Source organism: Primulina eburnea, chromosome 17 (genome assembly GCF_022965805.1).
Source record: "Primulina eburnea isolate SZY01 chromosome 17, ASM2296580v1, whole genome shotgun sequence".
Classification (NCBI taxonomy): Eukaryota; Viridiplantae; Streptophyta; class Magnoliopsida; order Lamiales; family Gesneriaceae; genus Primulina; species Primulina eburnea.
The window spans coordinates 1,202,161-1,217,466 of record NC_133117.1 but is presented as its reverse complement, the minus strand read 5'-3'; the positions used below and the strand labels follow the sequence as shown (position 1 = coordinate 1,217,466).

General features: G+C 35.0%; 2 protein-coding genes across 2 annotated transcripts; one reads left to right on the top strand and one right to left on the bottom strand.

Moving 5' to 3' along the window:
• Nucleotides 1-7,332: 7,332 nt before the first annotated feature.
• Nucleotides 7,333-8,213, bottom strand: LOC140818659 (uncharacterized). Its single transcript, XM_073178699.1, has one exon. The coding sequence runs from the start codon at nt 8,142-8,144 to the stop codon at nt 7,554-7,556; it is 591 nt and encodes a 196-aa protein (XP_073034800.1). The 5' UTR covers nt 8,145-8,213; the 3' UTR covers nt 7,333-7,553.
• A 729-nt stretch (nt 8,214-8,942) lies between these two features.
• LOC140818852 (uncharacterized) lies at nt 8,943-15,282 on the top strand. Its single transcript, XM_073178915.1, has 8 exons — nt 8,943-9,501; nt 10,127-10,486; nt 10,560-10,819; nt 11,165-11,306; nt 11,474-11,845; nt 11,962-12,093; nt 12,607-12,735; nt 12,847-15,282. The coding sequence occupies exons 1-8, from the start codon at nt 9,322-9,324 to the stop codon at nt 14,899-14,901; spliced, it is 3,630 nt and encodes a 1,209-aa protein (XP_073035016.1). The 5' UTR covers nt 8,943-9,321; the 3' UTR covers nt 14,902-15,282.
• The last annotated feature ends 24 nt before the right edge of the window (nt 15,283-15,306 follow it).

The following is a 15,306-nucleotide window of genomic DNA, read 5'->3' as shown; positions in this document are numbered from 1 at the left end:
AAAAATAAGTACTTTGAGGATTGGTCACACACACACACACACACACACACACATATACATATAATAATAATAATAATAATAATAATAATAATAATAATAATAATTCATCCCTCTCTCTTATTAATCTAGAAAATACTTGTTAATCTAGAAAATATTTCCTTCATGGGATGGGTACACAAGTTTTCTATTGCACCACTTTTTGTTAGAATGCTATACTTTTCGGGAGAAGGAAATCAGTTTCACTGAATTTGATGAAAACTAATGCTTAAAAAAGAGATTACATTTATACATATTATATATATATATATATATATATATATATATATATAATCATGATATCTAAAGCTTGAGAGTCAAATCCAGCTTCTCTAAACTGAACTGGATGCATACTGCCTTGCCATTCTCACTTTCCTCTGCATGGATCCCAACACTCTCCGCAAGACTGAGTTCCTTCGGTGGCAAGAAATTCATCACAACACAATTAGGACATGTTTCCATATTATTATTATTACCATTTTCAAGCTTGGATGAAAAGAGCAAAGGTTTTGGAATATTCTGGTCCCTGATCATCTTGGGTTGGAAGTCAACGTTGGAAAGCTCATGTTTCACCATTTTGGTTGTTGCATGCAGATTGAGAGTACTGGGATTTGGAGAAGCCTCGATCACTATTTTCGGGGAATCGGGTTTCAAGGATTTCAAGGCTCGAACATATGCACGCTTTCTGTACCCAATTGGATCCCTCACAAACAGCCTCTTCTCTTCCAAACGCTCGCTCCTGTGTGCATTCTGGTGCCCTCCCATGGCTTGGGCTGATGCGAATTTCTTGAAGCAGAATGAACAAGTGAACTCCCATGACTTAACCATTTGCGTCAGCTTCAATATTTCTTCTCTATCAGCACACACCAAGCCGTCGCCTTCTTTTCGTTTCTTAACCATTTCGTTTGGCAGATGAGGGGGCATGCAAATATTTATGTATATATTTCCGATGCTTTTACGTACATAGTGAGTGAGGTAGGAGAATGAGAACAAAAGAATTAAAAGAGGGTATTCATGAGGAAACAAATGAAGAGGAGGTGGTTGCGAAGCAGGCAGGTGAAAAATATATGATTTTGTGTTTTATTTATATAAAAAAAATTGGCCCGTTTCTTCAAATATATACATACACAAACACATACACACACATACAAAAAAGAGGAAAAAAAATCACGACAATGTCATCACAGATGTTTAGTTTTTGATCATCTGGGGTTTCTTCCCTTTAATTTTCATCTTTTAAATTTTTCTCCCTTTACTCCGTAAGATAAAGCAGCAAAAGCAAAAAAGATTATTTCTGGTTGAGTTACAGTAATTTCATGGTATTTATGAGGAGATTTTGTTCAATCTGCATGCAACGTAGGCTTTTCTTCACCAGACACGTAAGAGGAACAGACGAATAAAGCACTTAATTGGTTCAGATGCAAAAGGAAAAAAAAAGTTCAAATATTATATGTAATTCTTTTATTTGAAAATTCCCTTATATATATATAATATATGGCTGGTCAGTGTTGAATGGATTACATAAAATCAGCATTTGTAATATGCAGAGCTGATGCCTAAAATTTCATTCAGCATTTTATATATACGTGTGTGTGTGTGTGTGTGTGTGTGATTTAATATTAATTTTCTTGAATTTTGGCAACCACTTTGATCATATTTAACAAAATAAAGAAGCTAGCTTTTGTTAATCCCACATCACAATTATAAATATATAATGCATTTTTAAAAAAAAACGTAAGATATAATATTATAATTGATTAATGAGGTTGCAAAACTAAATTTGTAATTTTGACGAGTCTTGTTTTATGAATAAGGGAATTTTATTGTGTTATTACATAATATTTCTTCCTTCTTTAGAAAAAAAGTAATGTGTTTTTAGATTCGGAAAATCAGATTATAGGAAACTTGTTTGGGTTTGTATAAGTGCGTGCATCTTTCTTAGATTATAATAATTTCGAAAATGGATTTTACATCCCACTTTATGAACCCTTTAATATAAAACCAAATTAAGGAAATCTAGTTTCCGTGGGCCACCAATATTCTTCCTGAAATTGCAATTTTATAATCTACAAAATTCAACTATATGTATTGATATCTCATAAATGAGTCCTCAAGATATCTTGAGGTCTAAACCATCAGCTCATCTTTAGCCTAGATGAAAGGTCTATTACACTCCTAAAAATATCAGGTTTGTGTGTCATACTCATTTATTTAATATATTATTTTTCAGCAACACTCTTAATTGCTCTCCATTTATATCCTTAGTCTCTGATTTGAGCGTCGGAGAGGCTATGCCGGGACACCCTCCCGGCCTCCTTCTAATGGTCTTCTTCGTGATTTTAGGTTCTGAGAAAATTCGAAATTTACGTCTGGACTAGTGTCACTTGCTGGAATCGGAACCTATATATATATATATATATATATATATATATATATAAGAGAGATGAGCTAAAGTTGGAGAAGAAATTAGAAGTCAGAGATGGGTAAAAAGATTGTTGATAAGTCACTTAATCAAAGTTACATAATAAATATTAGAGCGTCGTTGCGAAACACTCTCAAAATCTATTTTCGTGAGACGGATCAACTCAAATTATATATAAGGTAAAAAAAATAATATTTTTCACAAAAAAATAATAATATTTTTTCAAGAGTTGGGATGATTTAAAGATCAGTTTTACAAAATTGACATGTAAGATCGTTTTACGTGAGTTTCTGTGTAAATATTAACATGCAAGGATAAAACTGTTAAAAAAAATTGGTGTCACGTTGACATACCAAATTAGTTAGTACGAAGTACTCAAGTAATAATAATAATGATAAGAATAGGTCTCTTGTGAGACGGTCTCACGAATCTTTATCAATGAGACGAGTCAACCCTATCGATATTTACAATAAAAAGTAATACTCTTAGCATAAAAAATAGTATTTTTTCATGAATGACCAAAATAAGATATATGTCTTACAAAATACGATCCGTGAGACCGTCTCACACAAGTTTTTGCCTAAAAATAATAGGTGTTCTGTGAAACGTTCCCGCGGATTTAAACAGGTCAACATGATCCATACTTGCACTGAAAATTAATATTTTCAATATAAAAAGTAATAACTTTTTATTTTTTGATCAGATATCCGTCTCATTTGTCAATTTTGTGAGACGGTACGTCTCACAAAAATTTTTGTCTGATAATATATCTAGTAAAAATGTATGTATGTTTGTGCAAACAAAATCTGATTCTTGTATATAAGAGTGAAGTGTATTAAAAGGGAACATGGTAAATTGTATTTGTTGAGATTATGGACACATACCCAATATATTATTGTGATTCTTGACCTTAAGTTCCCATAATTAATATACAAGTTTTGCTTTAACCCATAAATATGTAGTAATATCAATAGCTATGATGCATAGATTCGGACACAAAAATACAAATATAATACAATCTTATAGTAATTTAAAATTATAAATTACAATACAAGAGAATGCATATATTAATGATCGTCTTTCATAACCGACGCGTTTATATATATTAAATTATATTCTAAAATATAATTCTATGTATAATAATTTTTACATAAATTATAAATATTTATGTTTGAGTAATTTTTTTCTCCGCCTAATTTTGTATTTGAACTTTTATTTTCTCATGTTTTTGCCATAAGAATACGAGTAGTGTAGTAATTATGTCACTTCGGATGGAACGGGTTTGTGTATAGTACTATTTAAAAATTGTTCAACTCGAATACGACCCGAACTCAATCCAACCCAAAACTCCCAACTCGAACACGAACCCGACTTTTTAAATTTTTTTAAAAAATACTATTTTAATTTGAAAACAAAATAACAAAATCATATATATGATTTAAATATAAAAGTCTAATTATAAAAAAATAAAGTATTTTTACTAAATTAAACAAACATTTGCCTAAAAAATAAAAAAAAAATGTATACAATAATATTAAATTATGAAAATTTATGATATAAATATACAATAAATTTTTTTTCCAGAAATACAATATATAAAAATGTAGGTAATATTTATTAATTTCTTAAAAAATTAGAATTTTCGGATTGACCTGAACCTGACCTACCCGATCATTTTTTTGAGGTCGACTATCGGATCCAACCTGACCCTGATCCGGACACGAACACGAACCCGAACCTGAACCCGAGTCCGAAAACCTCAAACTCAAACATGATTTTTTGAGATTAAACCGTGTCAGTTGGTGAGTCTTTTTGACACCTCTATATGCATGGATGCTAACACCTAAATAATTTTTTTGAAAAAAAAAAACCTCTTAAATCATCAACGCGAACATATTTTATAAGTATTTATAATCTACACATGTTACATGCTTAATAATTAGTACTATATCTTGATGTTTCGTGTAAAAAAATTAGATATTATATTAAGTTAAAAATATTTGGAACTGGATTTTATAAACTATTTTTAATTTATATCAATTAGAAATTTATAATAAAGATGATTTGCTGCACAACTGGCTGGTTAGCTAGGAGAAACATTGAAGATGGAAACATGAACTCAGAGGCTTATAAAATAGATTTACGTAAGTTTTGAAACATGAAAATGACTTCATTCTCCCTTTATATATATATAAGAATATACTGGAAATCTTTCCTTCTCTCATGTAAAAGTCAGTCTCGTAGCCAATAATTTAACGACAAGATCACCTTCAATACCCAAAACCACATGATGAATATTACACTGCTTACAATAGCGACAAGTGTTGAACACAATCTATATGTTTTTAACATTAAAAGGGTAAGTGATTTTTTTTATTAATTAGTCTAATTATTTATGTGATCTCGAAAAATAAAGGTATGATATCGAGAAGTCCTGATGTAATATAGAAAATTGTTGAGTTGTGTTTTGGATATTTTGATTCAATTGATAATGTGACTGAAAAATAATGATATACAATTGAAATTGTTAGATGTTAAGTCAACGGTTGAACTAAAATAACCAAAAATTAAAAATCGGAGTATCAAAATCAAACTTTAACACATTAATAATAGGTCTCTCTTGTATTACTGTCTCATAAATCTTTAATCGTCAATGAGACGGGTCAATCATATCTATATTTACAGAGTAGGTCTCATGTGAGACCGTCTCATGGATCTCAATCTGTGAGACGGGTCAACCCTACTCATATTCACCATAAAAAGTAGTACTCTTAGCATAAAAAGCAATACTATTTCATGGATTACCCATATAAAGATCCGTCTCACAAAATTTGACTCGTGAGACCGTCTCACACAAGTTTTTGCCATATTTACAATAATAAACAATATTTTTGACATAAAAAAATAATTCATATGTGATCCAAATAAAAGATATGTCTCATAAAATTGACTCGTGATACCGTCTCACAAATTTTTTTGTAAAACTCAAAATTAAACAAGTTAATTTGGTCCAATTATTAATGTGATATTAGAAAATATAGACATGACACAAAAAAATTGCTCATATAATATTGAAAATTGTTATCTTGTCTGCTTGTGTGTCAGATATTTTGGTTCAATTATTAATGTGACATTGAAAAACAATGATGCGCAATTAAAATTGTTAATTTGTGAGATATCAAGTAAACAATTGAACTAAAATGACCAAAAATTAAAAGTCAGAGTACCAAAAGCAAACTTTAACACCTTAATGAACCAAAACTCAATTAATAGGTCTATCGTAAAACAATCTCATGGATATGTCCTGCCTATATTTACAATAATAAGTAATAATTTCGACATAAAAGTAAAAAGATTTCATGAATGACCCAAATATGATATTTGTATCATAAAATTGATTTGTGATACCGTCTCACAAAAATTTGTGTGAAACTCGAAATTAAACAAGTTACTGGACTAAAAAATATATTATTTCTTGTTTAAAATCATTAAAAAAAAAAGATTTTTTAGTGTGATCATAAACATTTGGTTTGGCATATGGCTGTGAAAGGAATGTGATTCCATCGAGCACAAGCCAAGCCAGATCATATATCTTTTAAACTGTTGTTTCCTTGAATACATAAAACTGAAATTGCATTCACATCCTTTGTGATGTACTCGAACTCGATGTTCGTGCTTCATAAGACAAGAGTACCATCACTTGGCTCAACGAGCCATAAAATTGCAGTGTGAAAACGGAAATTTGATAGACAAGGACATTTCACCGATGATCAAAACCAATAATAGCAAACACTGACCAATAAAAATGTTGAGCAAGACATCATCAAGATAACTAGGTATCCTCGTTCCAAATATCCTACACTATACACAAGTACTCGCATTACATTCCAAGTGGGTTGATTCCATCCTCATGTAGGAGCACTACCCCATGATAGAATCAAGGGCCCGAATTTAACCACACATACATGAGGTCCACTAATTTTTTTAAAATCACACATGTGTGTGAATCTTGTCCATCCAAATCATGTGAGGGAAGTGCCCCACATGTAGCATCGAAGCAACCACACTCTACCAAGTACTCGCATTGACTGTCAATGAGATTTTATTGTCAATCCCATCTGACACAGGTTACGCAACCACCCGAGCTCATAAGACTTTCCACATTGACATTGTTAAATTGTCGACTGATCGTATATGTTAATGGAACAGTTGTAGCATATGTATTTGCCATTGCCTGGCAATGGCTCAACAGCACAGAAAATAAAGGGAAGGGGAATTCATCCTTCTTTTTGGCTATGAATAAAGTTTGGTCCTATTCCTCCCATCTATTCAATGCGCTAAACACATCTTACAGAGCTCAAAATCTCATAGAGATGTTTATAACAGCTTTATGTCTGAGTGGAAAGCGAATTAAATCAACACATCACATATTAAAATCATAACATCTCTTGTCGCTAACCAATGACAGTTACTAGGGAAGTCCTCACCTGACCCATGTACACCTTCGTGCAGTGGCAACCAGCCCGAAGACTGGTTCTACCGTTAGGCTCGTGGGGCCAGATGACGGAGGATGAGATGAAGATGATGAAGGATGAGGTAATAAAGTCAATGATAAGGCTCTGATTATTGTAAGTCAAACGTTAGATGATGCAAATACGTTGGATCTCATATTGTAGCCCCAACAGCATAGCTACAACTCTATGCATCAGCATTAATATGGCTTTGATACCAGCTCAGGTGGTTCAATCCACAGTTATGAAATCAAATACTAGTGGCAGCTCAAATCCCATTATTTTGGATTCATATCAATAACGAGGCTCATGGGATGGAAAAACAATGATGGGTAGTCATGCTAGAATCATTAAATTGTTAAATAACATAAACAAACGGATGAATATATATGAATTTTCCGCATACATATGAATAATGTTGACAATTTGTTTGTAAATCAAAACTACTAGATTGAAAATCCGAACAATTAAATATATAGTTCCAATTATTAATCAATCCTTCTAACGACCTCGTCTAATCATAATCCCTTGCAAAGAGAGAAAATAAATCATTACCCAAACGCGTGAATCAATCAATCCATTACTCAGCTCGATTTGGGATCGGGCATGGGGAAAAGTCCAGCGCCAGCAGCCCCTCGCGGCGGAGAAAAGCCCAAAAACTTCTGCAGATTCGTCCTTATGCTGATCGAACACAGCAGATACAGAAACGCCATCGAACAATCCGTCATGTCATCCCCCAACAACCCCCTATGACTCATCTTCTGCACCAATTTTATCGGGATAAAAGGGATTTTGGCCACAGCTTTGCCCTCGAACAAACTGTTCAATAACCCGAAAACCATGAACAAGACCATGGCCACGACCGCGCCCGATTTGAACTTGAACAAGGACAAATCTCGGCTCGATTCCTTCAATGACGTCTCGAACCGATCGATTTTCTTGGTTCTGGATGACTTTTTGATGAGATTCGAGGATACCGAAGTGGCGTCGGATGTCTTCATAGTCTCGAGTTTCTTGGACGCTTTGTCTATCGTGGATTTGAGGGATTTGTAGGAGGAAGTACGGTAGATGAGTAGCCACGAGATAGCTTCGCATACAAGTGCGGTGCAGACGGAGATCCCGACCACCGTGAGGCTGTCGGAGTATCTGAAGGTGGAGAATAGAGTCGACGCCATTGGGAATCTTCAGAGATCAGAGACGAGAATCTGCCCACAATTTAATCACGGTTCATATTTATTAACCTTTTTGGTCTCCTTGTTTGAGTGGGAATTTAATTTAATTACTGCTGGTGCATATTTTTGATTAATCGAAATAATCACATTTTTTTATTTAATTTTTTTTCAAAAAAAATTATATAAATTTTAATAATTTTAAAATACCAAAAACTCAAACAATATCATTACACAAACTAATGAAAAATAATATCAATTTTAATTTTAAATATAAATTTAGTCAACAAATCTCATAAAAATTGATCAAATCGTCACCCAATTATTTATGGGTGAAGGAAATAAAAAAAAATTAAACATAATTATATGATATTTATTAGATAGAGATTCAGTTTCTTGTAATCCAGTATCATGGATATATTTTTGTTACAGATCAACTTGATTTATATATAAAGATTTTTTTTCATACATAATTTATATGTGAGTGGATCTCATGTGAGACCGTCTCACGAATTCTTATGGATATTCACAATAAAAAATAATACTCTTAACCTAGAAAATAATATTTTTTCATGGATAACCAAATAAGATATCAGTCTCACAAATACGATCTATGAGATCGTCTCACACAAATTCTTGAATTTATATATAAAGTTAAAAATCAATATTTTTATCATCGAAAATAATATTTTTTATGAATTCGATCGGTCGATATTTGTCATATAAATTATTTATGAATAATAATATTTTTTATCATAATAAAATAAAATATTTAGAATTATATATATGCGTGTAAAACGGCAAGCATTCCAGAATCAAATCTCATCTCGGCAACCTCTCTATCTCCCAACCCCATTTCCCAATCCATCTCGATCTCTCCTTGGAATTAACCTTCAAATTTTGATCTCAGTTCAACCACTAAATCTGATTCACACGTGTGCGTAAACGTATAGCTGTTGTATTATTTTTTATTTATATATATTCCATTTCTGCGATATTATTTTCGGTCATTTGTTGTTTTTGATATGCAATTTAGCTTGTTTTCGATCTGTGTATGACGAATAATCAAGCGGTGACGTATCATTTAATCCGCGTGATTGGTTAACTGGATAATTTTGATTCGGACGGATGGTGAGCGGAGGCGAGTTCTTCTGAGCTGATGAAGAACTGAAATTAGGGGAAAATGCCAGGAATAGCGCAGAGGATTAATAATATCACTGAAGATAGTATCGATAGTGATTGTCAGAATCCATTGGTGGGGAATGGAATGGTTCCGTTTCATTCATGCAATGGATCGTCAGGTTCTGATGATGGATTCTGGTTGAAGCATCGCGATGACGTGAGCTACAACCAGCTACAGAAGGTATATGTATTTGCTTTTAATTTTAATTTTGCTGACATTTTAGAAATACTGAAGTAACATGGGTTTATGGGTGGTTTTTTTTTTTTATTTGATGGATTGATTAGATTTGGGTTCTTTGAATTGTAAAGCAAGTTTACTGGAATTGTATTGATAGTGTTGTTATGGATTCATATTATGTTTGGGAATTACATATACATATATGTATGCTGTTTATTTAGTTCACAATTGTTTTCGAAAGTTTTTAGATTGATTGTGCACTATGCAAAGCAATTAACTTCCGTATTTGTTGGGTCAACATTTGGATTGCCTCCCGTTTTGATATTTAACAATATCTTTGATTCCTGCAGAATAATGTAAGAAAGCTCTGTGGGTTCTCCGAAAATTGCCCATATTTGTAATTATTATTTATCTGCACTATTATTGGTAAATTTATTCATGTGCTTGGTTACCATTTTGTATCTCTGTTATGTTTTTGGGGGACTAGTGCATAAATAAACTATCAAGTCTCGTGATTCTGGGATTATTCGTGTACACCTTTCTCCTTTTATTATATTAATATTGCCACTTGTTGGCTAAGTTACAAGTAACTCAAATAGCCATGGACGATATTCTTTGTTGTTTGCAGTTTTGGTGTGAGCTGACGCTACAAGCTCGTCAGAAACTTATGAGGATAGACAAGCAGACATTATTTGAGCATGCCCGTAAGAAAATGTATTGCTCCAGATGCAACGGGATGCTACTTGAAGGTTTTCTTCAAATTGTCATGCATGGAAAGTCACTAAAGCAGGTTGCATCTGGTGGACGGTGCTGTGTAAAAGTCACAGACAATCAAAATGATGATGACTTATGTATTGCCAATGGCTGCCGCGATGATTCTCTAGATCCATCCGTCCATCCATGGGGTGGATTAACCACAGCTAAAGATGGAACACTCACACTGTTGAGTTGCTATCTTTGTTCAAAATCTTTCAAGGGGCTCCAAAATGTAAATTTTATTTCTATGATTTTATGTATTATTCCTTCGGGGAATATCATTAGATTTCTTTGATTTGCATCAGGTGTTTGACAGTGCTCGTGCAAGGGAAAGGGAACGTGAATTGCTTTATCCTGATGCATGTGGGGGTAGTGGTCGAGGCTGGATAAGCCAAGGAGTGGCAGGATATGGTAGAGTGCATGGAATAAGAGAAACTTGTGCTCTTCACACTGCCAGATTGTCTGTGGAGACATTGGCAGATTTCTGGACCGCCCTTGGAGAAGAGACTCAACAATCTCTTTTGAGGATGAAAGAAGATGATTTTGTTGAAAGACTTATGTATAGGTGTGTCATTCTATAACAATTTTGCTATCTCGAGATGTCTATCTGTAGCTCATGCAGAGCTCTACAAGGAGTCACGTTATCTACATTCCGTGAAAATTGAAAGCTATTTACTTGCTTGGCCTCTGTTCTTTGTATATATATATATATATATATATATATATATATATATATATTTGTTTGACAGAGAGTACTTATCTTGTTAACTGGTTGCGTATTGACTATTAAAACTTCAGTATGTAGCAGATGATAGAGTCCGTATATTATGGTCTTCATGATCACAAAGATAGAACGCATTTTGGGTGATCACTTTTATGCAAAAGAGGTTTATAAACTTCTTGTTTACAGGTTTTACCGTAAAAGGTTCTGCAGAGATTGCAGGAGAAATGTTATACGAGAGTTCAAGGAGCTGAAGGAACTCAAGCGCATTCGAATGGAACCTCGTTGCACAAGTTGGTTTTGTGCCGCAGACACAGCCTTCCAATATGAGGTGTACGATTTGGACTGTGTTGCTGTTGTATACTCCCTCTTTGTACATACAGTTTTTGTGTCATGAGAACTGCATTGATTATTCGATTCAAGTGTAATTTTGAATTCAAGTTATGGTTGGCAACTATATTTCTAGAATCATAATGTGTATGCTGTCTCAATCATCAGGTATCTTTTGATACAGTTCAAGCTGACTGGCATCAAACATTTTTAGATTCTTTTGGGGCATTTCATCACTTTGAATGGGCTATTGGAACTGGAGAAGGGAAATCTGATATTTTGGAGTTTGAAAATGTTGGCTTGAGTGGAAAGGTTCAAGTGACTGGTCTAGATTTGAGTGGTTTGAATGCCTGCTACATAACCCTGCGTGCTTGGAAGAAGGATGGACGCTGCAATGAATTATGTGTGAAAGCTCATGCTTTGTGTGGGCATCAATGCGTTCATTGCAGGCTTGTGGTTGGTGATGGATTTGTTACAATGAAAAGAGGGGAAAGCATTAGAAGGTTCTTTGAACATGCAGAGGAGGCCGAGGAAGACGAGGTAAACCAAACGTCAGATTTGTTCTTTTAGGAATATATGCTCCAAATGTCTGTTTTTGGTTCCTTTCCTGTCTGTTTGTTCTCATTATATTCGTATTTTATTTTTGTGATTTCCAGGATGATGACTTAGAGGACAAGGATGGAAATGAGCTTGATAGTGATTGTTCCCGACCCCAGAAACATGCGAAGAGTCCTGAGCTAGCTCGAGAATTTCTCTTAGATGCTGCAACTGTCATTTTCAAGGAACAGGCATGTTTCTTTTCTTCTTCCCTCCCTAGCTAGCGGCAGCTTTTAGGTTCACTAGCAGTAACCTACCTATTGAAAATTCTGCTGTCATTTAATTTGTCATTCTTATACTGAAATGGGGATCCTGGGACTCCATTGTTTTCACCATATTAATTTTTTAAATAAATATTTTTTGTTCTGTGTAATTAACGTTGAATTTTGTATGATGACGTTTGCTTTATCGCATGTATCATTCACTCAAGACTGTGGCAAGTTTTTTGTAGATGTTTGTCTCTCAAGTTTCCTTTAGAATTACTCGGTGAAAAAATTTTACTACAAGAAAGTGCCTGACAGATGAATCGGTAACTCAATTCAAAAATTGAACAAGTATACGTATGGAAATGGAAATAACAAAATTTCTTCAATTAATGAAGTTAAGTTGTTATGGAGTGCTTAGTTGGATGGTTTATTTATTTTTCATCTAATCAGTTTGTCCATTATCAAGAGTTTGCTAACTTGGCAGTGCATTTTCTGTAGGTTGAAAAAGCTTTTAGAGAAGGTACAGCCCGGCAAAATGCACATGGAATTTTTGTATGTCTTGCTTTAAAGCTGCTAGAGGAACGCGTGCACGTGGCGTGCAAGGAAATTATAACTTTAGAGAAGCAGGTGTTTAATCTATGATATTGTCACGGTCGTGTCTAGCTATTGCCCTCCTATTAGAATCAAATTTCTTAATTTGGATCCATAATTGACCGCTTTCAATTTTTTATTCTGCAGATGAAACTTCTTGAAGAAGAAGAGATGGAAAAGCGTGAAGAAGAAGAACGCAAGGAACGTAGGAAAATTAAAGAAAAGGAGAAGAAACTCCGAAGAAAGGAAAGGTTGAGAAGTAAGGAAAAGTGGGAAAATAAATTTGGTACTGAATCAAGCATAGATTCACTCACTCCTGATATTTCAGAGGAATTAATGCAATGTGTTGACGAGGAAGCCGATGTTTGCAGCAGTGACTTGGTCTGTGAAACACCAGTCAGTCCTTTGTCCCCTGATACTCGAGATAACCTGCTTTTTACGGACTACATTTACTCAAATATGGTCAATCACTCTGAAAACAGTATGACTGTGGAGGAGTTTGGAAAGAGGAGAGACTGGAACTCATGTCTCCTAGCTGACCGTGTTAAATACACTCGCAGGAAGCTGAGGTTTCGTAAAGATTCCCAGCCAGAATTAGGTTTGAAATGGTCTGATAGGAAAAATGGTTCTTCAGCGTCGGAAAGTGGGGCGATCATGAGCGGTTTTGCATCTAGAAATCATGCAGATGTTTTCGATTCTGCAAGAAGCATTAGTGGTTTCAATAGACCAGAGTCTCACGTTATAAAAGTAACCCAGGAGCCAAAATATGGAATTAAGTCCGTGTCACCATCAGATTTATCAAAACCATATCACCGCAGCAACAAGTATCCTCAACAGGAGTACATACCTGAGATTTATGGGCGACATAAAAGCAAGTTCATCTCTCGCCACCTGAACCCTCCTAATATTAAGAAAGTTTGGGAACCGTTGAATTCACGAAAGAAATGCATTCAAGGCAACTCAGACTCTGATGTTACCTTGAGATCCACACCCAAAATTGAAGCCCCTGAATCATCTCGTGCGTCTGGTTCTGATGAAGTGATATTTATTCCAGTTCAAAACAATGTTTATAATGATGTAAGAGGGTCGACAGGATCCATAGCTGAGAATTGCAGAGAAACAGAAAATGCGTTCCATGCAATAGAAAAGCCTTTACAATATTCAAAGGAGGCAGTAGCAGAGGATCCCAAGCTACGACCTATGATAGGATCTCCGCATGGAACACGAGAGTCGTCAGTTATCAGTTCTTCCAACTCTGATAACTACTCATGCCTCAGTGAGGGAGACAGTAGCACATCCTCTTCAAACCCTCAAAATCCAGAAACCATATCCATATCAGATTCAAAGGAGGTCTCACAAAACTCGGATGAGAGAGAAAGTTCATGTTGCTTCAAAAATGAGTTCGCTGCTTGCCGCGGTGTTTTGATAGATCACAGCACAGAGAGAGGGGAGGACACTAAGATCCAGGGACCTGATTCCAGGAGAACCATTTCTTTGGGAAATTTTCTGTCAGAAGCAACCACATATGACAACAGGAGATTAAATGTCGGTTTGGGAGCTGCTCATCCTCCAAACGTGCTTCCACATTACGCATTCTTTCATACCCCGCCCGTTAACTGTTATCAGCCGAGTTCACTAAATTGGCCAGCTGGTTCTACCAATGGATTAATGTCCTTACCTCACACCAACCACTATTTATTCCCAAACACTTTTGATTACGGTTTGAATGGAAATGCAGGGTTAATGCAGTATGGAACCTTACAGCATCTGCCACCCCCATTGTTGAACCCTACTCACATACCCGTTTTCCATCCAGTCGCACAGGTTAAGAGTGTTGGCCCAAAGGCTCACGCTAAGGTTTCCAATCTAAATGAGCAGAAAGAATTGCTACAGAACATGGAGAGTATGGCTGAAACTGATCGGAATCCTGCAAAACCACCAATGGTGGTGGATGCCACGCAGAATGAGAAGTCTAACAAAGTGGTTGTGGGGGATAATCAGGGTTTCTCTCTTTTCCATTTTGGTGGCCCTGTAGCTCTTTCGACAGGGTTTAATGTCGATACTGCTTCGTTAAGAGAAGGAACTACTTGGGATTCTTCTGCGAAATGTCCTGATGGTGATAGTTTCTTCAATAAGAAAGATACAATCGAAGAATACAACTTGTTTGCATCCAGTAATGGCATAAAATTTTCACTCTCCTGAAGTTTTGATTCTTTTATTTTACTCTGAAGTGAGTGATTCAAGTGGCTTCAGGTTGGTATTTTTCTGATCTCGTTATCGAATGGTGGAAGCTTTGAGCGCTTCGATATAAAGCAGTTTTTTCATACCTGAGAACAGAGTGATGAAAGATTTGAGTGCTCTACTTTGATTTGTGTACGATAATCATCTTCTTGGGAGTGCTATTTTTTTCTTTTTCTTCTCTATGGGAAGAAGGCCCAGGCCGTGAGAGAGTTTTAGAGACTTCCATTTATGTTTGGTGGTGATTTTACTTCATTTAATTTTTTGTTTGGCCCTCTGCAAAATTTTTGTTGGGACATAATATTTGATCATTACTTGAACGATTTCATCGCTCTTTCGCTGGTTCATCGTGCAGACGGTTAATTCATG